Here is a 27,509-nt window from a genome sequence, read left to right as displayed (position 1 = left end):
ATGGAGAGCTGCCTGTCCATCTTCTCTCTCGCTGTCCTGGTGCTGCACAGCTCAGCCAGTAAGTGACCAGTCTTCTCCTGTCCAGACAGACAGACAACAACTGGAATTAAATTAAGTAAAGTTTTGTTGGAAATGTAGCAATAAGTGGGTTGAACAATTTTTAAATGTTTATTTTACATTCAGCTTTGTGGGTATTCATCAAAAATATTATAACTGTATTTTATCTTGGTCTGTAAGTAAGGAAATATAATTAGCTGTGTCTAAATATAATTTGTTGCTTTTAATTTTTATTGGATTTTTTTAAAATATTCTTAAGATTTCTAAACATTATATAATAATAATGTTATAGATGGATAGAGCAGAAGCTGGCCATTATCACCCTCTATTGATAATTTGTGAAAACATGGAGTGTATAAAATCTTTAAAAAGTTATTTAACTTACTCGTTACTGTAATAATAAACTTTATATATAAGTGATAATTTGAGTGATATGCTGTGACATGTGAAAAAGTCTTCATTTACTCGAAAACAAAAAAAGTGTGAGCAATAAAAAATGTTTCTAGAATAATATCATATTATACAGGATGATTCAGAAATACCCTGGGTTGTTTATTGTTTTATTGTGTTCAATTCTGACTCCTCTGTATTGTCTTATTACAGACTGGTGCATTAATAGAGATACACGTGTTTCTAAATAGTGAATTATTATTGAGACTGATATTAAATTATTACAGACTGATGTATTAATAGATATACAGTAAATGTGTTATAACCACCTAAAGTGTTTATGCTAGAGAATTAAGACTGGAGTTTTAATGCTGCCATTATATCTTTGGTGTATTCAGACAGTCCAGGTTTCTATCGTTAGGCTGTGTGATATTCAGTTGCTGTGAAAACAAGTAGTTCCTCTAGGTGTTATAAGAATATGTGTTCCAATATGATAGGAAGTTATGAGTGTGAATTCTTCATTTTAAAGACATACAATTACATTTTGAAAATGTAAAACATTTTCAGTCATAGGACAATTAGCTCTTGTATTTTTATATTTATGTGAAAATAAAATTTGTATACTGTATGTATAACCTGGTTCATAAAGACCAGGTTTGCTTGTTTTCACATTGAAAAGCACAGGCTGATAAAAGTTACATTCATTATTGGTTTAGAAGCTATAAAATGAAAAATATTAACAAAATTGTGGAAATTCTTAGTATTGTAGGTGTATTATTATTAACTGGGGTCTCATCAGAAACTGAGGTGTAACATTAATAATTTAACAGCTACAATACATTGTGGCATTACAGGAGGAATTAAAAATGGTTGTTGTGTTTTGTGTTTATACAGGATTTGTCTATTATTTAACAGCTAAATAATTTAATTTGTGTTTTTAGGTTAGTTATCTAATGACAGGGTTTTTTTGTAAATTGTGAAGTTTTAATAAGAATGCTTTATTGTTTTTGACTACATTTGAAATCTGAAATTATTATCAAATGCAATTATATAAGTATGAGTAATACAAATTAAATATTTAATTACATGTTATCATACAAATGCAATATTTAAAAAATAATTCGTAATCACAGGACTCAAGTTTTGTGAGCAGTTTCTTAGGACAACATCACAATAAATGTACAGTATCTGTGTCTATATGTTAAACCTGTCTGGTATTTTTTTTAAATATTGTTCTTTAATATGATTTAATCAGATAATCATGTGTTAAGACAATGGGAATATACACCTCACATACATTTCAGCACAATATGTGAAGCACATGTTGGCCTCTGAACACTGTAGTGACCACAGGTTCCAGTAACACAGAAACACTGGTCCCAGGACTTGGAGTTATTACAGCCAATGTCTAGTATAGTGACCACAGCATCCTGGAACCCAGGACCAGCCATCTGAGGTTCTACAGTCATTACAGCCACTGCCCACCGTAGTGATCACAGCATGCAGAAGTGCTTCTCTGTTTAATTTAAAACTCAGCTTTATGGATATTCCATAAAAATATAATTAAAATTATAATTGATTTTATTCTGGTGCTATAAATAAGGAAAAATAATGAGTAAACAATTTGTAGTCTTAACAAGAATTTCACCTCCACAATCTACAATTAATCATAATGTCAATTCAGTTTATATGTTTGTAAATTATTTTCTATTAAAGGTGTATTAATAGTGTTATATGCAGACATACAGTATTACTGTATAATAATGTTTTTGGTACTAACATATAATTAATTTAACAAATAATAGTAGATATTGATCAGCCTTTACAAAAATGTTATAAAACTTGACAACCCCTTAACCATAATAATAAAATTAAGATTATTGGCTGTAATTTGGGTCATGTGCTAGAACTTGTGGAAATTTTCTTACTTACAAAAATAAGTAAAAATGTTTCAACAATAATACAGCGTCTTCACTGATATTTACCAGAGGTTGTTTATTCCATTGTGTTCAATTCTGTCCTCTCTAAAGGGTATAATAACAGACTAGTGTGTTAACAGAGATCAGTGTGTTTTTAAACACTAATGTATTGATCAGACTCATATTTTATTATACATACTAATAATTATAGGTTTTATTAAAGGAATTAATGAAATAATTTATAAGTATTATTAAACAGTGGAGTATTATTGAGACTGATATTTAAACTGAGATAAGTGTGTTATTAAATACTGGAGTATTATTGAGACTCCAGTATTATTATTATTGACAAAGTTTATTTTTACTTTATTATTAGAGATGGAAATGTTGTTGTCTCTCTTATCTTCTTCATTATTAAAGATTACAGTATTTTGAGAGAAGTTGACATTTTAAGTGCAAAGAAAGCTAAAGGTATGTTTGAGACTGTTTCTGATTAAGAAATAATATTAGAAAGTGTGGCCCTATTGGAGGTGAATGTGCTAATACAAATGGGAATATTGAAGGCAAATGTATTGTTCAAATATTTTTTTATCCAGGGTTATTTATTACAGTATTTTAGAGACTATGGTTATTTTATTGCAGAATTATCTAAAATTGTAACATGACTGAGGACAAGACATATGGTTGTGTTTATTTGTTATAAATATTATACTATCAAGTTCAGGTGATAGGTATTTGTATTGCAGTGTGTTGTAGTTTTCTGACCTGAATCCATACTGGGTGCTTTTAGACAACAGTGTCCAGTTCCAGTAACAACACAGGAGTTCTGAGGCAAATCTTGTAGTTATTTAAACAACTGTTTTAAGATCTATTAACTCTGATTCTTGCTCCTGTGTTTTCACACAGCCCAAAGCTTTCTTCTCAAGCTGTGTGAGACTCAGTTGCTGTGAAAACAAGTATTTCCTCTGGCAGTTACTAGATACTGGGATCTGTTCAGACTGGAGTTTTATTAGAGAAATTGGTCTATTATGTCGGAAGAAATATGTATTTGACCTGGAAGTCCTTCATTTTAAGGAGATAAAGGTTTAATTCTTGTTCCATGTTTATTCTGCATTTGACTGATATTTCACAGGTAAATGAGTTGTTGTTTTTAAGTCTTAGATAACTAATAATAGGGGTCATTTTTCTTACATCATGGAATTTTAAAAAGAATGATTAATAAAAACAACCTTTAATTTTATCTGTGTGCTTTTAGAATATATTTTATTAAATGCAACTATAATTCAATCAGTAAATTATGTATTAAGATCTTGAGAGGTAAAAGCTAAAACACATTGTTCACATATTTATCATGTAAGCATAGCTAAAAACATGTATAAATAAAAAGTAGTGTTAAAATGAATTTAAGTGTGTAATGAAAAAAAATATTTCACACTCCAAACTGAAGGTGGATGAACATTTAATCAAAAAGAACAAATCTAGTTACTGTAAATGTGCCCTGGACAGTAAGTATACACACTTCATGTACAGTCTGGGCTGGGACTGACTCAACAGCAACATTCCCTCGAGCGCTCACCCTGTCATTCAGACTGGGTCAGGACGTCTTTCAATCAAACCTTCAGTCTTTCATTCAGGCTCCCAGTCACACTAATCACCTCTTTATTTGAAACTGTTCAGAACACAGAATCTCCATCGTTAGAGCTAAACCTTGTGAACCTAGCGATCGCATTCCTCTCATAGTCAAGTTTATCACTCGGTTATTTTAATTTCTCACTACTCCTGCTCTTCAATCCTGAAATATTTTCTCTGTTTTAATTCTTTCCTTTTCCTCGCTGACTCTCCAGCCTTTCTTTTCTTTATTTCAGCTGGGAGACAGGTGTCCCTCTTTATTTTTTCTTTCCGCTCACCTTTTTCATTCAGCCCAGCAGCCAGCATAATAATTCGATCTGTTACTCCCTGATCATTCAAACTCTGAAAGAGCTCAAAGTCCTGCGGCTGGGATTCAATTATATCTCCTGCTGCAGATTTTCCAACTTTTTGCAGCACTACACTTCAGCACAAGTTGTGAAGCATCCATCTATTAAGAAAATAAGATTCTGTTTTGGATTTTATAACTTATTTTCAAAGTAGACTGTTGAAAAGACTTATTAGTGTTTAAATCTCTTACTTGATACAGACATGCGGTCAGTGCCCACTGCTAAGTACATGTGGGGCCTGAGACCCAGATACACCAGATACACCAAACCTGGTTTCAGTCATTCAGCCTTCTGACAAACACAGGAACATGATCATTACAGCTACTGTCCAATGTACTGACCACGGCTTCCAGAAAGACAGGAACACCATCATTACAGCCACTGACCACTTTACTGACCACAGCTTCCAGAAACACAGGAACATGATCATTACAGCCACTGTCCACTGTACTGACCACAGCTTCCAGAAATCCAGGAACAGTCATTACAGCCACTGTCCACTCTACTGACCACAACTCCCAGAAACACAGGAACACACTCATTACAGCTACTGACCACTATACTGACCACAGCTTCCAGAAACACAGGAACACCATCATTACAGCCACTGACCACTATACAGACCACATTTTCTAGAAACAGAGGAACACAGTCATTACAACCACTGTCCACTCTGACCACAGCTTCTAGATATGAGGAACATAGTCTTTACAGCCACTGACCACTGTACTGACCACACCTTCTAGAAACACAGGAGCACAGTCATTACAGCCACTGTCCACTGTACTAACCACAGCTTTTAGAAACACATAAGCACAGTCTTTACAGCCACTGTCCACTGTAGTAACCATAGCAGAACAGTCCTCTGCAGTCACACAGTGATATGGACAGAGAGATATATAACAGGATCTGGACACAGGTGTGTGGAGGGAGAAGTAAGATGGCTGCTGGTGGACTTCCTGTCACTCCACTGTCTCTTGTTCCCCATGGGAGAGACTAGCAATCCAATCAAACAGGTAAAACAAAATAAAAATTCCAGGTGTATTTCTAAAATGTCTTAATATAAAAATATCCTGTAGACATGGTGATAGGTATTGTTTCTCTCTCTCTGCAGGCAGTGCTGATGTGAGGCTGGTGAATGGTGCCAGTCCCTGTGAGGGGACAGTGGAGGTGTTTCATGGTGGAGAGTGGGGGACAGTTGACGACTCAAACTGGGATCTGAATGACACTATGGTGGTGTGCAGACAGCTGGGCTGTGGATCTGCTGTATCAGCACCAGGAGGAGCTCACTTCGGACCAGGGTCTGGATCAGTCCTGCTGAGTGGGGTTTCCTGCAGGGGGTCAGAGGCTGCGCTGAGGGACTGTGGAAAACGTGGAGTGAAACAGTATGGCTACTCTCATGCCTATGATGCTGGAGTGAGGTGTTCAGGTAAGAGACAGAGACTCTCTCCAGTCTCCAGCTTGAGGACAATGAAAACTCCTCCACTGATCTAGAGTCCATCATCATGATCAATTAAATTAAAATTAAATTAATTAAAATCTAGTATTGATAATATGATGATAATAATAATTCAAAGCAATATACATTATAAACATAATATATTTAATTTGATTGGTGTGTCTTGTTTCTGTGTTTCCTCTGTGTTTATGCAGTCTCACTGAGCCTGTAGCTCATCCTCTGTCTCCAGGCACTTCGGTGTTGTTCTGTTTAAATAGGCAGGCTGTTCTCAGTGAGTCTGTATCTACTTCACTGCGCCTTTACTGTTTTAGCACTGGTGAAGTGACAATCTACTGTGGTTCCACTGTGCTGTTGGGTGAAATGCCTTTTCATTTTCAGGTGTTTTAATGGTATGTTGGTGTCAGTGTCAGTGGATCTGGTCAGTCTCAAGTGTGTTTTAATGGTATGTTGGTGTCAGTGTCAGTGGATCTGGTCAGTCTCAGGTGTGTTTAAATGGTATGTTGGTGTCAGTGTCAGTGGATCTGGTCAGTCTCAGGTGTGTTTTAATGGTATGTTGGTGCCAGTGTCAGTGGATCTGGTCAGTTTCAGGTGTGTTTTAATGGTATGTTGGTGTCAGTGTCAGTGGATCTGGTCAGTTTCAGGTGTGTTTTAATGGTATGTTGGTGTCAGTGTCAGTGGATCTGGTCAGTCTCAGGTGTGTTTTAATGGTATGCTGGTGTCAGTGTCAGTGGATCTGGTCAGTTTCAGGTGTGTTTTAATGGTATGTTGGTGCCAGTGTCAGTGGATCTGGTCAGTTTCAGGTGTGTTTTAATGGTATGTTGGTGTCAGTGTCAGTGGATCTGGTCAGTCTCAAGTGTGTTTTAATGGTATTTTGGTGTCAGTGTCAGTGGATCTGGTCAGTCTCAGGTGTGTTTTAATGGTATTTTGGTGTCAGTGTCAGTGGATCTGGTCAGTCTCAAGTGTGTTTTAATGGTATTTTGGTGCCAGTGTCAGTGGATATGGTCAGTCTCAGGTGTATTTTAATGGTATGTTGGTGTCAGTGTCAGTGGATCTGGTCAGTCTCAAGTGTGTTTTAATGGTATTTTGGTGTCAGTGTCAGTGGATCTGGTCAGTCTCAAGTGTGTTTTAATGTTATTTTGGTGTCAGTGTCAGTGGATCTGGTCAGTCTCAGGTGTATTTAAATGGTATGTTGGTGTCAGTGTCAGTGGATCTGGTCAGTCTCAGGTGTGTTTAAATGGTATGTTGGTGTCAGTGTCAGTGGATCTGGACAGTCTCAGGTGTCTTATAATGGTCTTGTGGGGCTCAGTGCTGTAGTGGAGTTCAGCTGCACTACCAGCTGTCCAAAGGGCTGATCCTTGGTGGTGGAGGGACTGTCGGTCTGATTCTGATGAGCCCAGAATTTAAGAATTCAAGAAAACAATGCAGCTTTGGATATAAATAGAGAAGAAACAGTTCTGTTGGCTCATTTATGTAAATTAATGATTTCAGGTTTGATATTTCAGACTAGACCACTAACATCTAAACTGCTCTGCCATATTTTGACTTCTTTAAGGCACTGATGGTCATGTATTTTCTTGTGATGCACTGTAGCCTGTTACGATCCCTGCCTCCCGGCAACGGAGGAGGCAGAAGAAGGCGTAGCCTTACTTCATCAGTCTACCTATCAGTTTACTTATTCACCACCACACCCCCGTCTCATCCTGTACTTAAACACCTGTCTTTTCCTACCTCTTGGCTCAGTATTGGTTTTCCTTTCGAGCTTCCTAGTTGCGCTACTCCTTCTTCTGCTTTGTGTCTTTCTTGGTTTTCGGATTACGGTTTTTCCCCCTTTGATGACGGTTTTCCGATCACGGCTTGGCTTCGGTACTCACTCTCTGTTTTGGATCTCTGGCTTCCCCTGGACTCTCGGCTCGTTTCTTCGACTACGGCTTTCTTCGGATCACAGCTAGGCTTTATCAGCTCCTGCAAGTGGGTTCATTCACTGGTTTCGGTTTCTCTTACTGAATCCCTAACATAGCCAGGAGCTGACTGCTAGACCCAGCTGTGTGTACGTGGAGCTGAACTCCATGAGAGTGTGTCATTCTCTGAAATCTGCTTTCATGTGGAGAAGGACAACCCTGGATGTGTCCAGAGCGTCTGTCAGTGCCCAGGTCAGACAGTCCTGCTCCAGCAGTGCCAGGCTGTGACAGTCCTGGTCTTGTCCAGAGTGTCTGTCAGTGCCCAGGTCAGACAGTCCTGCTCCAGCAGTGCCAGGCTGTGACAGTCCTGGTCTTGTCCAGAGTGTCTGTCAGTGCCCAGGTCAGACAGTCCTGCTCCAGCAGTGCCAGGCTGTGACAGTCCTGGTCTTGTCCAGAGTGTCTGTCAGTGCCCAGGTCAGACAGTCCTGCTCCAGCAGTGCCAGGCTGTGACAGTCCTGGTCTTGTCCAGAGTGTCTGTCAGTGCCCAGGTCAGACAGTCCTGCTCCAGCAGTGCCAGGCTGTGACAGTCCTGGTCTTGTCCAGAGTGTCTGTCAGTGCCCAGGTCAGACAGTCCTGCTCCAGCAGTGCCAGGCTGTGACAGTCCTGGTCTTGTCCAGAGTGTCTGTCAGTGCCCAGGTCTGACTGTCCTGTTCCAGCAGTGTCAGGTTGTGACAGTCCTGGTCTTGTCCTGAGTGTCTGTCAGTGCCCAGGTCAGACAGTCCTGCTCCAGCAGTGCCAGACTGTGACAGTCCTGGTCTTGTCCAGAGTGTGTGTCAGTGCCCATGTCAGACAGTCCTGCTCCAGCAGTGCCAGACTGTGACAGTCCTGGTCTTGTCCAGAGTGTGTGTCAGTGCCCAGGTCAGACAGTCCTGCTCCAGCAGTGTAAGGCTGTGACAGTCCTGGTCTTGTCCAGAGTGTCTGTCAGTGCCCAGGTCTGACTGTCCTGTTCCAGCAGTGCCAGACTGTGACAGTCCTGGTCTTGTCCAGAGTGTGTGTCAGTGCCCAGGTCAGACAGTCCTGCTCCAGCAGTGTCAAGCTGTGACAGTCCTGGTCTTGTCCAGAGTGTGTGTCAGTGCCCAGGTCAGACAGTCCTGCTCCAGCAGTGCCAGGCTGTGACAGTCCTGGTCTTGTCCAGAGTGTCTGTCAGTGCCCAGGTCAGACAGTCCTGCTCCAGCAATGCCAGGCTGTGAAAGTCCTAGTCTTGTCCAGTGTGTGTGTCAGTGCCCAGGTCAGACAGTCCTGCTCCAGCAGTGCCAGGCTGTGACAGTCCTGGTCTTGTCCAGAGTATCTGTCAGTGCCCAGGTCAGACTGTCCTGCTCCAGCAGTGCCAGGATGTGAGATCTCTGTTCCTTAGGTTTATAATGCCTGGAGTGACACGCTGCTCTTCTTTTGTGAACTAGATGATAATGATCAGCCATTTCTTCTGTAGTTATTAGTTCCATACCTCTGGCTCCACTGAATTGGAAGAAGCAGAATTCATGGATGGATTTGTTATCACTTTCTGTTTTGATTGATTTCACAGCAGTCTTTGTGCAACATGTAGCACTACTGTCAGCGCTGTAGTAATAGTTATGGGCATGTTGAGCAGCTGGAATGATAGTGATAATTTGGGTACTTTGTAATGTTCCACAGACTGATCAATTTGGTGTCTGTGAGTTTTATTTGCCCCAGTGTACAGCTAATAATGCACTGAGTTTCTTCAGAGACACATTTTAGAGAACAGGTGGAGGTGGAGGTGGAGATTGGTGATTTAGCCTCTTTGATCTTAATATACATCTAAAATTATTAGATTAACATGTATCTACATTATTTCTGGAAGAAATTAATCAATTTTACATTCAGTTAAAACATTCAGCCACAAAATATTTTTTGGTTTAACTATTTGACATTGACCTTTCAGATTTTCTTCCAACACTCCTCTCTTTCATTTAATTTTTATATCCTATTATCTACTTTCTTATCTATATCTGTCCTATTCTATAATCTATATTCTTATTGAAAGCACTTTGCATTATTGTACAATTGATTGTAATAGTATATGCATTTATAAAATGTAATTTTCTACGCCTAATCATAGGTGTAAATCTATTTATGGATGGAACAATAAGAAGTCAAGATTTAAATTGAGAATCTATGATATCTATTTTTCACACGAAGGTAATTTATTTTCATAGGGTAGTAAGTTTAATTTTCACAGGCACCAGGTTCAATGACAGTGAGCAATGAGCTGCACTATGAGAGATTACCTGCTCAGACTGACAGCCTGTAGTTCTCTATTGCAGGTTTCCTGAGGCTGGTGAACGGACACAGTCTCTGCTCTGGGAGAGTGGAGGTGAATCTCAAGAACACCTGGACCTCAGTGTGCGACTCTGACTTTGACTGGCAGGATGCAGAGGTTGTCTGTCGTGACCTGGACTGTGGGGCTCCTGCAGTGATACACAGACGGGCTCATTTCGGACAGGGCCAGGGTGCAGTCGGGTCAAAGCAGTTCCAGTGTAGAGGACAAGAGTCCAAGCTACAACACTGCCCCACTGCAGCCAGGTCAAAGCAGAGCTGCTCCCAGAGTAGAGCTGTGAGTCTGACTTGTACAGGTAAGAGAGTCACATCACTGTCCTTAATGGAAACAATCGTTATAGAGTCGTAAATGATACATATTTTGATTGGGTGATTTCTGATGTAGACTGAGTGATCTCCAGGGGAGAGTGGGGGAGGACTGCCGAGTGGAGCAGCACGCAATCGGCATGTTCTAGGCAGAGTCCCAAGCACACACCCCACACACCAGACTTAATTTTAAACAATGATTTATTGCCTGGAACTTACAGTATATGACCTGGACCTGGCACACTAGACATAGGAGCTTGTTGTTTTTGAGGATGTTGTCATTTTTGCAGATAACCAGGGTGTAGCAGAGGGGAGTGAGTGACCGTAGGACAGTCCCTGTGGCTGTGTCGGTGTTCCCATCAGCGCCCGGTGTGGAAACTGCTAGGGGAAGAAAATAACACAGGTGGTTTAGTGTAACAACTGAGGGGATGGTGCTTTCTGCCTGGGCTGGTTTCTGAAATGTATATCTACCAAAACTTTCCTTCAGCCTTGAGGATGAGAAAACTTATCAGCCTATGCTGTGCCAAAGCCTGTTTTAATAGCAGCAACCTATCCTTCAGCTCTCAGACTGTGTGGGGAAAAAAGTACAGTTAGCAGGTAGTAGGTAGTTTTTTCAATTGTAACAAAGCTGCTCACCGATGAAGCTCAGAAAAGTAAGGTAAACAGCCTGTGATGACAAGGGCTGTTACAGGAATATCAACGCTATTCTTCGGGCCTAAGACTGGAATTGTAGAGATGAAAAATGTAAGTAAAAACCTTCATCATGGGGACAATTTATTGATACTTTATTTCAATATGTGCCAGGCTGAGGCAATTATTGTGGAATTTTTTTGTCTTCTCCAAGTCCTTCTTGGTTTTATGTGGCCTAGAGCAGGGTGCTAATTGTCTCCTATGAGCTGCACATCGTTATCTTACGTATGGGGAAAACTTGGAAAGATCAGTCCCCAGGGAAAGTAGCACCCTTTGAGGAAACAATCCCTTATGGCATCACAATATCTGTTCTTATTATATGCCTGCAATTGGTTTCTCAGTCACTATATACTGGATATGCTAGTTTTTTTCACTGTATTGGTACTTTATTTTGTTGTATTTCTTGTGGCCTGCAGTGGTGTCATGCTGGTGAAGTTCTCTCCTATCTGCAGGATACACAGGGTTCAGGCTGGCGAACGGCTCTGACTCCTGCTCTGGCCGAGTGGAGTTACAGTGGTTCTTCAAGGACTGGGGGACAGTGTGTGACTTGTACTGGGACCTGACAGATGCCAGGGCTCTCTGCCAGCAGCTGGGCTGTGGGGAGGCTGTAGCAGCACCAGGACAGGCCAGGTTTGGACAGGGCAGTGGACCAGTATGGGCTGATGTGTTTGAGTGCCAGGGCAATGAGAGTCGTCTCTCACACTGCGCTGTCTCTTCATGGGGCAGAGCAGGGTGCTCTCATGGACAGGACGCAGGAGTCATCTGCTCTGGTGAGAATCGTGTGTTTAAAACACAGTGACACTCCCTCTGCTTACACACAGAAGCACACTGTTTTCATGATTGAATATCTGCTCTGTTACACACTGCCAGTTATGTAAGAGATGCAAAGATGAAAACACATATTCCTTAAAACGTGAGTGTGTTTTTAACATGTCATATCTATCTCAAATATTCCCTCAAGGTGTTATTAGGTTGTTATTTTCTTTCTGATGGATAGATACACAAATACACTGAAGACTAAAAATCAGTTTTATATTTATACTGATATCACTAATGGCTCTAAAAGATTAAAGAAAGTTCTGTACCTCAGTATCCTGTAATTAACATCTGACCTGCTTAATTAGTTTAATTAATAGAGCCCAACTAAACAGGAGCCTGAAAAGAAAGTGAGTCTCAGAAAGTCAAGGTTTACAGATGTTATGTACACCTGAGCCCCACACGCAGCTAACACTCCACTGGTGAAACATCACTCCTGTGGACAGAAATGAGCTGCTTCCTTCTCTTTTACAGACTCAAATATGACCAGAGATTCACCTGGAGCAGGTAAAGAGAGAATGAGGACTGTCTTAATCACATCAGTGCTGTTTTATTTGTAGTTTCATTTCTGGTGTTAAATTGCTCTTCTCACACAAGGTTCACAGTCTGATTTCTCTCTCTCTGTTTGTTCCACAGGCTTCCCTTCTTCAGCTGTACCCTCTTCCAAAACACCAGGTATGAATTAGCCCCTGTTCTGTATCTCCAGGGCTCTCAGTGTGTGCTGATGTCTCTGTTGCTCAGCTGAATTCTAGATCAGTCAGTGAGGCAACAGCTGTGTGTGTGCAGTTTTTTCTGTGTGTCACAAACACACTCAGGTCTTTGGGATCTAAGGCAAACACATCTATCTGAATACTGCAATTTGACACTGGTGGAGCTATTGTCTCTATGCCCAACAGTGGGTCAGAAAAAATAACTTATCTGGTATACTGTTTATGAACAATGTGGAATATATTAAACTTACTGTATATATTAAATATATATATAATATAATAATATATATACATATATACTGCTTATGAACAATCTGTTACAATAAGTGTATATATTAAATTAATCAAAAGTCAAGAAACACTGTACTTGAACTGTATCTGCTGTGCCTAGTGGGCCGAGATAATCTTCAACTTGTAACAGCAGGTCATGGTGATCTCTTAGTACTACACTGACCTCTGACCCCTGACCTCTAATTCTCTGCTCCTAGATCAGCTGTCCCTCAGGCTGGTTGGGGGAGGAGATGACTGTGCTGGGAGGCTGGAGGTTTATCATAATAGCTCCTGGGGGACAGTCTGCGATGACTCCTGGGACCTGGCAGACTCTCAGGTGGTGTGCAGGCAGCTCCAGTGTGGGACGGCCCTCAGTGCCCCAATGATGGCCTCCTTCAGCCAGGGAACTGGTCCCATCTGGCTGGACGAGGTGGGCTGTCTGGGGAACGAGTCGTCTCTGTGGGAGTGTCCCTCAGCAGGGTGGGGACAGCATGACTGTGGACACAAGGAGGATGTGAGAATCCTGTGTTCAGGTAGGGGAGATAATAAAAATTAGAATGATTCAGATTATTTAATCCCACATTGTGGATATGGCTTGCATCTAGAGTGCCTAGATATGTTTGACTTGTGAGGATGTGAGAATCTTGTGTTCAGTAAGTTAACTAAATAAAATAATCCACATACTGGAATTCCACATTGTGGATATGGTTTGCATCTGGAGTGCTTAAATACATCTTAAATACAGTACATGAGCTGGATGCAGAATTAATTTTAAAATAAATATTTATATTGATGAGTTCAGGTGGGTAGCATGCGTAGGTTACAAAGGAACTAGTAATAGGTTTATTCCATGCTGAAAAAAAGAAGAGAGAAAATACAACGTTTCGGCCGTGGAGCCTTCTTCAGGTGTTTATATTGATGATACAGCTGGGAATGCACATATTCAAATCCCAGCGAAAATAAATAAAGAGAGAAAGAAACTCTGGCACTCAAGATAAATTCCCCTCCACTAGTGAATGGGGATAAATTCATCTCAGTCCTCCAGTAAACTCTAGGGTCCAAACTTTAAACTTCTCACATCAATAAGACCTGTTGTCTGTTTGGGTGTATTTGTCTTGGCCATTATATTTCATGATTTTCTGCCTCAAATGTTTCATTTTGATTTGTTCCAAGAATCTTCCAGTCAGATCCTGATGAACCACTTGGTGTTAATGTCACTCTGAGCCTCGTTTTCTCCACTCAAAGCGCTGCACCGCTCACACTGAGCCACGCGTTCTACTTTCATACTCAGTTCCTTAGTTGTGCTGCTGCTGAATAGCCAAGCTGATCAGAATGACGTTTTGGATCAGAACCTGATCTTCTAATGGGATTTTAAAGCTCTGTGTGATGCACTGTCCAGATTCTGAATGAACAGAACCACACACTCCTGTCACCTTCATGTCAACTGTGTTATTGTACAGCTGTCCTTGTTTCATTATGTGAGTCAGTTATAACTGGATGAGTACAGGAAATGAGACTGATTGCTGTTCACATTGTTGTTTTTTTTCTTATCAGTTCAGAATGAAACGTTGGGCTGTCTTGTCAGGGTTTGTTGCCTTTGACTTTCCCTGCTGTCTTGACAGATCACACTCTCCTGAGACTGTCTGCAGGCTGTTCAGGACAGGCAGAGGTTTACTACAATGGCACCTGGGGCAGCATCTGTGCCAACAGCATGACAGACACCACAGCTGCAGTGATCTGTAAACAGCTGGGCTGTGGAGACAAGGGCACCGTCAGAGAGACAAACTCCAGGCTGAGCCCTGATCCCAAATGGCTGGACTTTGTCTCCTGTTGCAAACACGACTCCACCCTGTGGCAGTGTCCCTCCTCCCCCTGGGGTCAGAATGACTGCACAGATCGGGAAGTGGCTGAGATCACCTGCTCAGGTACAGAGGGAAGAGTAATGCTCTGTGAATTAGTGTTTTGCCATATTTAGAACAGACAAAAGCTTAAAACTGAATTCTTATTAATTTATATCCAAACATGTATAAAATGAAATAATTATTATTAATCTTTGAAGGTCCTAGGAAAGAAGCTGACAGAAGCACTCCAGCCCCTCAGGAAGAGCAGCCTCAGCTGTACTGCCCAGGTGAGTTCAGTGTGTAAAACAGTCAGAGACACTGCTGTCGTGAGCTGAGGAACACTAACCATACAGCTTTCTTCTAGAGCCACTCAATACCTCACTAACCTCTACTACAGTCACTGAGCTGAAGACACTCAGTAACCTCTCTGCTCTCGTCTACAGTCACAGATCTAATGACACTCGGTAACCTTTCTGTTGACTTTCAGTCCCACTGGCTCTGCGCCTGGCTGGAGGCACTAACTGCTCTGGCCGGGTAGAGCTGCGGTATGAGGGCTCCTGGGGGACAGTCTGTGATGACTCCTGGGACCTGCAGGATGCCCAGGTGGTCTGCAGACAGCTGGGCTGTGGAGACGCAGTGAGAGCAGAGATAGAGGCCTCATTCGGACCAGGAAATGGCGCCATCTGGCTGGACGAGGTGAACTGCACAGGCAGTGAGGTTCACCTGTGGGACTGCTGTCACTCTGGACTGAATCAGAGTAACTGTCGACACAAGGAAGATGCAGGGGTTACCTGTACAGGTGAGGAGAGTCTTAGAACTGTAGATAAACAAGGTAGCAGATCAATGGAGAAGTTAGACTGATGTCACCCATACTCTATCACTGCTTAATATCTACCTAATCCAACTAAGATCATCAGTAACAAGATTTGGATGTTTTGTAGCCATGTGTGTGTGAACAGCACTAGGCTTTAATTCCGAACAAGACACCATTCATCCTGCAATCCTAGATTTGACCTCAAGGAACAAATGTAAAGATTTTTTTTTATTAAGACCACTCTGGATTCAACTTGCTTTAAAACCAAAGGCAAAATAATGACAGTTCTCCTATCTCTTTTACAGGTTTGTCAGAGACAACAGCCAGTCCAGCAACAGCTACAGGTGAACAGAAATCCTCCTTGTCATTGATAACTCCTGTCATTCTGTCTCTTCAGATTCCCAGTGTAGCTGTAGTGTCTCCTCTCCTCCCTCAGGGTGAAGATCAGTCTTTTCAGATTCCCAGTGTTGCTATAGTGTCTCCTCTCCTCTCTTAGGGTGAAGATCAGTGCCTCTTCAGATTCCCAGTGTTGCTATAGTGTCTCCTCTCCTCTCTCAGGGTGAAGATCAGTGTTTTTAGATTCCCAGTGTAGATATTGTGCTAGTGTCCTCTCTTTCCTCACTGATTTACTGACAGTCCTGATGGGTTAGATTGGGAATCCTTAACTTTTCTTCATTGATCTTAGGTTCACCCTGAAGCATGATACCCACATATGGGAACAGGAGGAGAACAGGACATGTGTGGAACTGTATATGAGCCCAAGAGCACCTCTCCTGATCCCTGTTCATCCATTGTCTCCCCCTCTCTCAGGCAGAACCAGGACAACACCCCAGACACAGCCGCTGGGAGGCCTGTCCGCCTCGCCCCTGGTCCTCCTGCTGCTGGGGGCTCTGCTCTTCGTGGTGCTGGCTCTGTTAGTGGGGCAGCTGATCCAGAACAGGAAGCTGAGGAAAGGTAGGGAGAGAACTCACCATCCACATAGTGACCTCTAGTGGTCATTTCTGTCACTCACATGGAACTGATATTTATATAATTCCCTTGAGGAATAAACCTGGTAGAGAAAACCATTTGAAGTTTAAGAAAGATTATCAACAATTAAAGATGGAGATATCAGGAAATTTGCAAATCCAGAAGCATAACATTTAGGTGCTCTAATGTCCAAAGAAGGTTTAGTAGTCAATGTTTGATCTTGTACTCTGCTCCCTGCATGTTAACCCTGAGTGTCTGTTTCCTCACACAGCCCTATCTAAGGGAGCACTCACCCCTTATCATGATGCTGTCTACGAGGAAATAGAGTACAAACTGGCCAGAGAGGGAACCTACAGCGCCCCCAGGAGAGGTGAGTGGAGAGAGTCTTCAGGTGTGATTAGTCTCCACCCTCGGAGGAAGATCTGAGGACTTACACTTGTAGAAAATCTCACTCAACTGGTTTCTGACAAAAAGAGTATTTTTTAGTTTTAAACCTGTAGGGTTTTTTCTCAACTGGTGTCAAACTAAGTGACGAAAATCAACACAGCACGAATCTGGATCTGCCTTATAAACACAAACTCACACCCTGGCTTCTCTTCCAGTAGAGGACACTGAGGCTGCTGTCCAACTGCAGGTATTACTGATCTGCCCTCCTGTTCACAGGGAGATTCCTCTCTGATGAGATGCCCTCTGGATATGACGATGTGGAGGACAGTGAGGGAGACCCAGTACCAGGTGAGGGAAGATGGAGTCAGGGGGCTCAGTGTGGGAGTGGGGATGTCTTCAGTCCAGTACTCACTCTCATCCCAAACCAGGCTGACATTTAGAGAACTTAAGTAGAAAATCCTGAATTATACAAATAGAACCAGATGTGTTTGATACCTTATAAAGCCAGCTCTTCAATGTTGCCTCACACTAGCCTTATCTCGGCAGATCACAGATGCTGAGCAAAACTATAGCTGGTCAATACTGGGGTGGTAAACAGGGTGCTGCTCTAATTGGTTTTGATAGAAAAGGAGACTGGGGAACAGCATGCTGTAAAAACTGCCTTTCAGATCAGATAAATCAGTGACCCCTGAGTTCTGGCTTAACTATACACCACAAAACATTTTAAATCACACTTTACAATAACTTTGCAGCTCTATGGTCAAACTAAGCCTTAGTCCGGAAGTGTAAATTCTCTGTCTCTCTCTGTGGTTCAGGAGACTCGATAACCTCTCTGAAAGAAGAGATCCCAGAGTACTATGATGATGCTGTAACTGTAGCTCAGAGCCCAGATGCCTTGTCAGGTTAGTTACTTCAGTCTAGTCACATGGGGAAACTCTGCACCAATCTCAGTGAGTCTGACTCTCTCTACTATGTCTTTGATCTCAGCTTCTGAATACGGAGTCTGTGTTATTCTGCACCAGTCACATGAATCTGACTCCCTCTCTCTCTCTGTCTCTCTCTCTCTCTCTCTCTCTGTGATCTCTGCCCTGCACACTCAGTCTGGGTCACTGTGCTGCCTGTGTCCAGCTCCTCTTCAGTTGCACATAGTGTTCAAATCACTCTCTGTCCAAATACAACCAACCTTTCTCTGCCCTGTTGTCCTTCAACATCTTATTTTAAATTTTAAGAATTGTTTTAAATTTCTTACTGAAGTGAATAGGACTAGAAATCAGGTTCCCTGATCTCCTGTACTTGTCTGGAGTTTTAGTTCCAATGTGATGTTCAGTTAATCAGTGTGTTCTGAGGAGCTCCAGCAGTCATGTGCTCTAGATAAATCAGTGCTCTGATATGCGTCACTGAATCTGTACTCTTTGTGGTTCAGGAGAGCTGATGTCCCCTGTGACGGAAGAGGCCCCAGAGTACTATGATGATGCTGTAACTTTACCTCAGAGCCCAGATGCCTTGTCAGGTGAGTTATTTCAGTCCAGTCCCATAGAGAAACACTGCACCAATCCCAGTGAGTCTGATTCTGTGCACTGCACGGCACATTTGGATTATAGGGCTCACATCACTGCTCTCTGTCCAAATACATCCGTACGTCACTGCCCTGTTGTCCCTCAACATCTTAATTCAAAACCTAGGATTAGTTTTAAATGTATGACAGACATGAATAGGAGAAGAAATCAGGGTCCCTGATCTCCTGTACTTAAGAGTCTGGTGTTTTAGTCATAAAGTGATGTTTAGTTAATCAGTGTGTTCTGACGAGCTCCAGCAGTTCTGCTCTTTAGATGAGTCAGTGTTCTGATGAGTGACAGTGACACATTGCTCTGTGTGCTTCAGGAGAGCTGATGTCCTCTGTGAAAGAAGAGGGTCCAGAGTACTATGATGATGCCATCACTGTGCCCCAGAGTCCAGACACTGTGTCAGGTGGGATATAATAAATAAGATTCATCAGTACCCCTGTACCAGCCCAAAGTAGCCTTTGTCATTAGAAATTAGTCTCAACCTAATTTCATATCTGCAAATAAACACTAACTGGAAATGAAGAGGCCAGTTTGTGTCAGAATGACAGAGACATTACTGACCTGCTCTTCTGTTTACAGGAAGACTCCTCCCTGATAAGACACCCTCTGGATATAGTGATGTGGGGGACAGTGAGGGTTACCCCACTTCAGGTAAAGGGGGCTACAGCCAGGGGGCTCAGTGTGGGTGAGGTAGTTCAGGGATGGGAAGATAACCTCCAGTAATCCATCTCTGTTGCACTCTCATCCAAGACAGGGGGGAATCAGGCATTTTGCAGTAGCAGTGGCTTCACTCTGTCATGTCCTACAAGGATCAATAACAGCCAATAAAGGCGGAGAGACCTGAATTGTACAAAGTTAGATCACAAAGATCACAGTGTCACTGAAACCCACCTACTGACACACCCAGCCAATCAGATGATTTAAATTGATCAGCAGCTGATCAATGATGAGGGAGTAAGGTCTAGACAGAGCAAAGCTTTAGATTCCCCAAGACCAGGAATTCTATTCTCTGACTGCAGAGAGAATTACTAGACTCAGAAATTACTAGGTCTTCCTCACTGTGGTTTAAGAGCATTGATACTTCATAAGTATAAGTGAATTCTACACTGAATCATCAAGTCTTCCAAAAAGATACAATTTGATTTTAAAAAATCGTATTAAACACTTTTGACTACAATATTGTAACATCTATTCTGTATACTATAACTGTTAGTCCACTAATAGCCATTGATATCAAAGCAGATTACTTCTCAGATATGTTCTATTATGCTTATTTTTTGTTATGCAAATTATCATTATATCAAAAAAAATTGTATATTGTTTGGTTAGAATACATGTGTGAAACTATAGATTATTATGTTTGATTAGTTCCTAGAAGTCTACAAGTACTCTAAAATATACTGCTATAATTTCTGATTGTCAGAGAAAATTAAAATCCCCATTCACTGCACTGCACTCACAACTGGCAACCCACTGAAGCTAAGCAGGTGTGAGCCTGGTCAGTAACTGGATGTGAGACCTCCTGGGAAAAACTAAGGTTGCTGCTGGAAGAGGCGTTAGTGGGGCCAGCAGGGGGTGCTAACCCTGTGGCTCATGTGGGTCCTAATTCCCTAGTGTAGTGACGGGGACACTATACTGTAAACAGGCGCTGTCCTTTGGATGAGACATAAAAACCGAGGTCCTGACTCTCTGTGCTCATTAAAAATCCCAGGGTGTTTCTGGAAAAGAGTAGGGGTGTACCCTGCCGTCCTGGCCAACTTTCCCATCGGCCTTTATCAATCATGGCCTCCTAACAATCCCCCTCTATAAATTGGCTTAAATACTCTGCTCTCCTCCCCACTGATCGCTGATGTGTGGTGAGCGTTCTGGCGCACTATGGCTGCCGTCGCATCATCCAGGTGGATGCTGCACATTGGTGGTGGTGGAGGGGAGTCCCCATTGCCTGTAAAGCACTTTGAGTGGGGTGTCCAGAAAAAGACAGTGATATTAAAACAGAACAAGAGCGTCACCTGCTGGATTCCTAGTGTACTGCTACACCCGAACCGTCAAATAGGTCTTCCCTGTGGTTCTTGAATCAAAGTCATTGCACAGGCGTCGCACATGAGCTACTGTTCCCCTGCAGTGTGACTCATCATGAAGCCTGTTCTGCAGTTTTCATTCAACACCTCAATATTAGGGCTGTCGTTTTTTTGTAAAGCGCTTTGAGTGGAGTGTCCAGAAAAGCGCTATATAAATGTAAGCAATTATTATGATTATTGTGACTATGTAAGTGTTTTAAAAAATCTAGGTACACCTGGGTAATGTCATCAATTCCAATTCCAATTCCAGTTCCAATTACATTACATGGCTAGGGGCTGCAAAGCAAGGAGATGTTTGCTGAGATGTTGAGGTGTGAGATTCAGTGATCAAAGCAACCATAAAGTTTAGTTAAGTTCTAAGTAAATGATTGTCAATCAACCATCCAGGAATGACAGAGCTATTTCTTGCTTCTACTGCTTGTCCAGATCAACTGGAAAGACCAGATTGGAGTTTAGTCTTTGACCCTCATAAAGAGAGCTTGCCTTTCTGTTGTTTTTAGAAACTTTAATTTCTTGTTTAGAGAATCCCTTGGTTAAAAAGTTCCTCTCCTGGCTAGTGGGAGCATCTTTAGAACAGGGAGATAGGCTCCCATTCATTTTGTAACAATTGGGTTCACAAAGAGATTTAACTGTAGGTTGTAATGTCTTTGGTTTAGAAGGTTTGGTTTCTCTTTCTTTTATGTAGGTGTTCTGTAAAAGCTGAATACAGATGCAGCCATTCAAAGTGCGCGTTACAGACACGTACTGCAGGTGGCGTCGCGCATTGTGACGCAAGATGACGCGAGGCACCGCAGTACGTGATTGGTTGACCGACAGGGGCACTCGTGGTCCCTTGGTCTGTCGTAGAAAGACTTACAGTAAACGTCTTTGCTGTGCCCGTTGTAGATATTGAATTTTACCACTGAAAGGAAATCTTAGTAGCTGAGAATAAAAAGAATAGGAGCATACTGTAACGCGTGTGAAGGCCATAAACGATATTAATTTTGGAACATAAACATACAGTATATGGCTGGTCTTGGTACTTTAAAGAAAAAATACACACCAGTATTCCATTTCTCCCTAAACATTTTAAGCATTGAAGTCTTTAACTAAAGAGATACCAGAGTCAACAGGCATACTTTTAGAATTTGATTAAAAGGGAATATAATATTGAATCGCGTATATATTTTATGAAAGCAAGATTGCTCAGCTGGACAAAAGTACACAACCTACCTTTATCAGAAATATTTATGCATCAAAGCCTTTACCGAAGATATTACTAATAGTATTAATAATGAATGACTTTGGACAAGCTGTATACTCAAAGTATAATTTCTTTAGCACATTTGTACACGCACTTGGAATCTGTCCAAGCCATACTTTGTCAGGCATTTTGTTTTACTTCAACGGGCATAAAAACTCCCTTGCTTTTAACAGGGCGTTTCATAATTTCTAACTACGAAAATGATTTAAAATGCGACACTTATCATTCAACTAGAGCTCAAAACATCACAAGGATCCTCAAGAGCACAGCAAAGACTGTATTAAAAGATACTTGTATGAGATACATGAGAATCCAGGCTTTTTTATCAATGCTTTCTTTACCGTATACCAGATTTTATGGAACCACTTCAGAAGGGTGTCAGCCAGTCAGATTCCAGGAATCGGTACTTTAAAGGAAAAATACACACCGGTATTCCATTTCTCCCTAAACATTTCAAGCATCGAAGTATTTAACTAGCATGTGAAATAGCGTGTGAAAAAGTGGTAGTTTTAAGCTTTTCCGCTAATATAATATGGAATCGCGTATCTAAAGAATTTAATAACGATATGATTATATTCGTGTACTGCGACAGGGCTGTGTAGGGCTGTTTTGCCTCCTTGTTCATGCGAGTTGTCTTGTACCCTACTGGTCTACATGCCTGACTAACAACTTACAGGTTGTGTGTTCAAACCCAGCTGGTGCTGGACTTTTCTTTTAACAAACATTTCTTCGAAAAAATAGAATAGCGATATTATGGACAATCAATTGACTTTTATATTTCAAAATATCGCAACATGATCGATTCTAAGTCATTTTTGATAACAATGAATAGTCACCTTCTTCCCTTCTGACAACGCTCCCTGCTTCTGCTTCCTGCTTCTATTGTGTGTGTGTGTGTGATAGAGTAAATTTTTATAGAGAAATGGAGGCTGGACAGTATGCGATACAATATAAACATTTATATTGATTTAAATCGTGTTTTGATTTAAATTGCAAACGCATGTTTAATTATATGTGTTTTTTTAATCATAATCAGGCTAATGCAACATAAATTGATACAGTATCTCTCTATTTTTAGTAAATAAAGTGCATTTTTGCACACTATATGTGCAAACGTTTTATGATATGTCGCTGTTGTGAATGTCTGTGGACATGTGCTGGCTGGACAGGAGGCTCCACTGTACACAGAGAGCTTAGAAGACAAAGATATCAATTTATTTTAGTCAAAAATTTATATATCACCTTTAAAAGTGGAATCTCAAAGCAAAGTAAATACCCAACACTGATTGAACCCATCTGCCATGCTAATAAAACACCTTGAATTGAATTGAATTGAGGGAAAGAGGGGGGGAGGGCGCGCGGCAAATAAGATACACTCCACAGGCATCCACAACAGCAACATATGAAACGTTTGCACATATAGTTAAGTTATTACTTGGTTTTCAAAGTCGGGAGACATTAGAGGATTGCCACACCCGGACTGTTAAACCAACGCATTAGCACGTCAAAGCCCATTGAGGACTCGGGCGCAATAATTGTTTTGTCCCTTGATTTACTGATCTGCATTAATTATGGAAATCGAGTTCCTGCTCTGTGCAGACGACCTGGTCCCGCTGTCGCCCACAGAACATAGGCTGCGCCAGAACCTGGCACTGCTGGAGCAGCACTGTCAGACCTGGGCGCCGACAGTCAATCTGGACAAGACCAGTTATGGTTTTCCAGAAAAAAAGCCAGACCCCAGGGAAACAGCTACAAATTCACACTTAACAACACATTAACACCTAACAACGGGAGCAGGGACGAATTAGGCCAGTACCCACTATTGTTAAACATACAGAAAAGGATATTAAAGTATTGAATATTAGTATTGGCTTTAGTATTAGCCATACAGAACATTAAAGTGCCCCTTTTCCATTCAGCGGGTGCCTGAGCCTCTGTGTCCTATCTTCTGACAGTCGCCGTTGTGAACAAACATTTCTTTGAAAAAATTAGACGTTTCCCTTGGTCAGAGATATAAATATATAATATATAAATAAATTAAATTTAACTAACATGTGAAATAGCGTGTGAAAAAGTGGTAGTTTAAGCTTTTCTGCTAATATAATATGGAATCGCGTATCTAAAGAATTTAATAACGATATGATTATATTCGTGTACTGCGACAGGGCTGTGTAGGGCTGTTTCGCCTGTCTCTTCATGCGACTGTACCAGGAAGAGGATTTCTTTCTATTCGAAACGTGTATTTTAAAAGTTTAAGAAGTAAAAACCTTACAGCGTACACAGATTTCTAAACTGATCAGGATCGTTATCTTTGTCTTATGCATAATAATGTTCACCGCTCTGTCCAGCAAATTAATAATAAACTTTATTTTATATAGCGTTTTAAACGAATAAGTAATTAGATTGCTCATAAACCTAATCACTTGCTTTTTCTTTTTATTTAGGCTCAGATTTCAACTATAGATCGTATTATTAATAACCATAATAACAACCAACCAACATAAACAACCATATAAACATAATACCAACCAAAAACATAGATAACGACCACAGGGTCGGGGAGGGGGGGAGGTGTAATTCGCTGGAAATCTCGCCTGCTTCTACTTTACGAGTACAACCCCCTCTCTGCAGGAGTCCTGGCTGTGACGAATTAAACCGGTTTCACAAGTATTTTTAAAGTAGGAAGTACAGTGTTAACTGGTAGCTGGGCACCTCAATTAAGTCGCTTTAACATACTAATGCGTTGGTGTAACAGTCCGGGAGTGGCAAGCTTCTAATGTCAACTCAACTCGATTGGAAGACAATGAACGTATTTTAGCCCTAAATGAATTAATAGCAAACATGGTTTACATAAAATACATTTTTCCAAGAAAGTTTATAATAATGCGATCTATAGTTGAAATCTGAGCCTAAATATAAAGGAAAAGCATTTTCAGAGAGCAATCACGCTGTGTTTATGTAGAAAAAGCGATTCGGTTTATGAGCAATCTAATTACCTATTCGCCTAAAACGCTATATAAAATAAAGTTTATTTAGAGATGAATGATCAGTGTCGCAGTTTAAATAATTTTCGTAGGAGGGCTTGGACAGATTCCAAGTGCATTTTTGCAATTTACGTTGTAATACAGTTTAGAATACAGTTAGTCTAAGCTTTATCAGCTTTATTTATGGCTTGCAATTTAGAAAAGGTCAAAAACCGCACTCAAAATGCAATTTAGAGCTTTCTGGCAAGGGGAGACACCCAAATTATAATGTAACATGCCACTGTTTGTGCATGAACAAAGTTATACTGCAATTTTCCTTAGATACGCGATTAAAAAAAATAATTTTTTTGAATCCCCGGCGGAACACACTCCATAAGAATCAGCGCTTTTATACAGTATATCGCCTTTAAACACATATATTTAAACACGCGTTTATGATTTAAATCAAAACGCGATTCAAATCAATATAAATGTTTATTTTGTAACGCATAGGTGACTATTCATTGTTATTAAAAAGACTTAAATTTGATCATGTTGTGATATTTAGAAATATAAATTTGTTTGGTGCGAGTGAGGTTTTATTTAATCTCTGACCAAGGGAAACGTTTCATTTTTTCAAAGAAATGTTTGTTAAAAAATAAAGTCATAGTTCCATGGGATTCAATCACAGACCATGTGACATGGGAGTCAGGAAACTAACACACAGCACCACCAGATTTGATAACGCTATAAAAACGCTATAAAATAATGTGACTAGGCACAGAACAAGTTTACAGCACAGTACAATAATAAATGCTGACCATGACTTTAGAAGCATAAATTACCTTACACTCAATTTAAACACAAGCTGTCTTTAGCCCTCTAAGCTGGTTCATACAGAAATGTAGAGATCCAGGCTCAGAACACACAGCTTCATTAGCGAATACATATGCAGGACAACTAGAGAAGACGTTTTACAGAGGATGGATTTTTAGAAACATTCCATCAGTGACATCACTGAAGCCAACTCCTACTGTAGGTAACTGTCGTGTGGATAGTTTCACAAGAATCAGACAAAGGTTTAAGCATTGCTTGTTCTAGATAAAACTGCAAAAAAAATCCACGGCGATATAGTTAAAGCAGTCCCCGCACAAAACGAAACTAAAACGCCCTGGGCATACCGTTTCACGCTTCTTATCAGTTGCTCAAAAGTAATTTGACCGTATGAAATGCATAATATAAACCTAGAAACATATACAGTATGTGAGCAGTACTTACGTAGTATCGGTGTCAAGACATACCTCTCAAATACTGTAAATCAAGTTAAAAATATCTCAAGACCGATTCTGGTCATAATGAAACCATGTTTCGTGTATGTTTTCTTTAAAGTACCGAGACCAGCCATATACTGTATGTTTATGTTCCAAAATTAATATCGTTTATGGCCTTCACACGCGTTGCAGTATGCTCCTATTCTTTTTATGCTCAGGCACTAAGATTTCCCTTCAGTGGTAAAGTTCCATATAAATATTCAATACTTAAACGGGCACAGTTAAGACATTAAATATACATATACATACTGTATACAGTACAGTTTGCATACGGTAATATGTTTATGTTCCTAAATCAATCTCTTTTATGAGCATGTGAAAGGCATGGTGAATCGATTCTCAAAAATTACTGTACTTTGCATGATTGGAAAAAAATGCGTGATTGCGAAATGCTGTGGTGTTACTTTTACAAAGACGGTCAATAATAAAAAGAATGTGGACCAGGGCAATACTTTGAGTTTACAGCTTGTCCAAGGTCATTTATTATTAATACTATTAGTAATATCTTCGTTAAAGACATTGATGGCTACAGCTCAAACATGAGAGGTTGAGCTTTATTAGCTCCACCTTGCGGAAATTCCGGATACTATTATTTTGCTAGCGGTATTTACCGGTAACTCGCGGTATTTACCGGTAACTCGCGGTAGACTGCGTACAGCGTACTGGAAAATATTGCGGTATCGCCCGTGCATTTTGAATGGCTGCATCTGTACTTGGTAGCAGTTTGAGGATTTTCTGGATGGTTAGGATGTAGGTGTCTAAAACACCTTGTTAGCAAATTTGTAATTGTGTGCTGTATGTTTATGTTGTGAAATTTTCTCCATTCATTGGAAGTTTCATTTCACACCTCTTTGCACCCATTCTGACTTCACACCTCTTGATTGGCCTCTCTTTCTGTCCCCTGCTCCCGCCTCTCACTCCTCCTCCCTCCGAGCCTTTGTTCTCCCGCTACTTTACCTTTGCCTACTGCCCTGTCTCTCTCACACCTGAAGAAGGCTCCACGGCCGTAACGTTGTGTTCTCTTTCTTCTTTTTTTTCAGCATGGAATAAACCTATTACTTGTTTATGTTGTGTGTAATTTCGTGTGTGTTGTGTCGTTAATAACAAATATTTAACTATTGGGAATATATTTGGCAAAATCTTTACAAGTTGGGGGCTTATGATTATGACTTTATGATTTAATTATTAATTTATCTACTCAGTCATTTCTGATATTCACCATTTTCATAATACTTATTTGTATCAGTATTATGTTAATAACTGAGTCATTTGTAAAAATATGAGTCTGTGTCTCTCTGTCAGGTGTCCCCCACGCTGGCCCTGGAGTGGACAGGGTCCTGCCCACACTGCCCTCTGAAGAAGGAGCCCCTGCCCCTGACAGGACTGACTACGATGATGTTGGGGACGAGTCTCAGGGAGAGGATGGGTGCTGTGAGACTGACAGGGCTGTCTGGGAGAAGCTCCTCCTGTAG

The 27,509-nt window shown here is 41.0% G+C and overlaps 1 protein-coding gene across 1 annotated transcript; it reads left to right on the top strand.

Annotated features, from left to right (window-relative positions):
• LOC148826661 (antigen WC1.1-like) lies at positions 1-27,509 on the top strand. The gene is made up of 16 exons (XM_088926366.1): positions 1-58; positions 5,457-5,771; positions 10,042-10,176; positions 10,651-10,674; positions 11,503-11,831; positions 13,070-13,379; positions 14,469-14,771; positions 15,175-15,486; positions 16,312-16,455; positions 16,742-16,840; positions 17,134-17,205; positions 17,673-17,759; positions 18,281-18,415; positions 18,739-18,825; positions 19,002-19,073; positions 27,340-27,509. Exons 1-16 carry the CDS (start codon positions 1-3, stop codon positions 27,507-27,509), a joined length of 2,652 nt encoding a protein of 883 aa, XP_088782492.1.

This window comes from Atractosteus spatula, chromosome 10 (assembly GCF_055471065.1).
Source record: "Atractosteus spatula isolate fAtrSpa1 chromosome 10, fAtrSpa1.hap1, whole genome shotgun sequence".
In the NCBI taxonomy this organism is placed as follows: Eukaryota; Metazoa; Chordata; class Actinopteri; order Semionotiformes; family Lepisosteidae; genus Atractosteus; species Atractosteus spatula.
This window is presented reverse-complemented; position numbering and strand designations above follow the sequence as displayed.

What these genes read in the sequence shown, in the direction of transcription:
- LOC148826661 (XM_088926366.1), top strand. Translation starts at nt 1, where the DNA reads ATGGAGAGCTGCCTGTCCATCTTCTCTCTCGCTGTCCTGGTGCTGCAC. An exon ending in CCAGGGTGTAGCAGAGGGGA is followed by an intron (nt 10,675 to 11,502) that starts GTGAGTGACCGT and finishes TCCTATCTGCAG; the next exon opens with GATACACAGGGTTCAGGCTG. An exon ending in TGCAGGGGTTACCTGTACAG is followed by an intron (nt 15,487 to 16,311) that starts GTGAGGAGAGTC and finishes CCCCTCTCTCAG; the next exon opens with GCAGAACCAGGACAACACCC.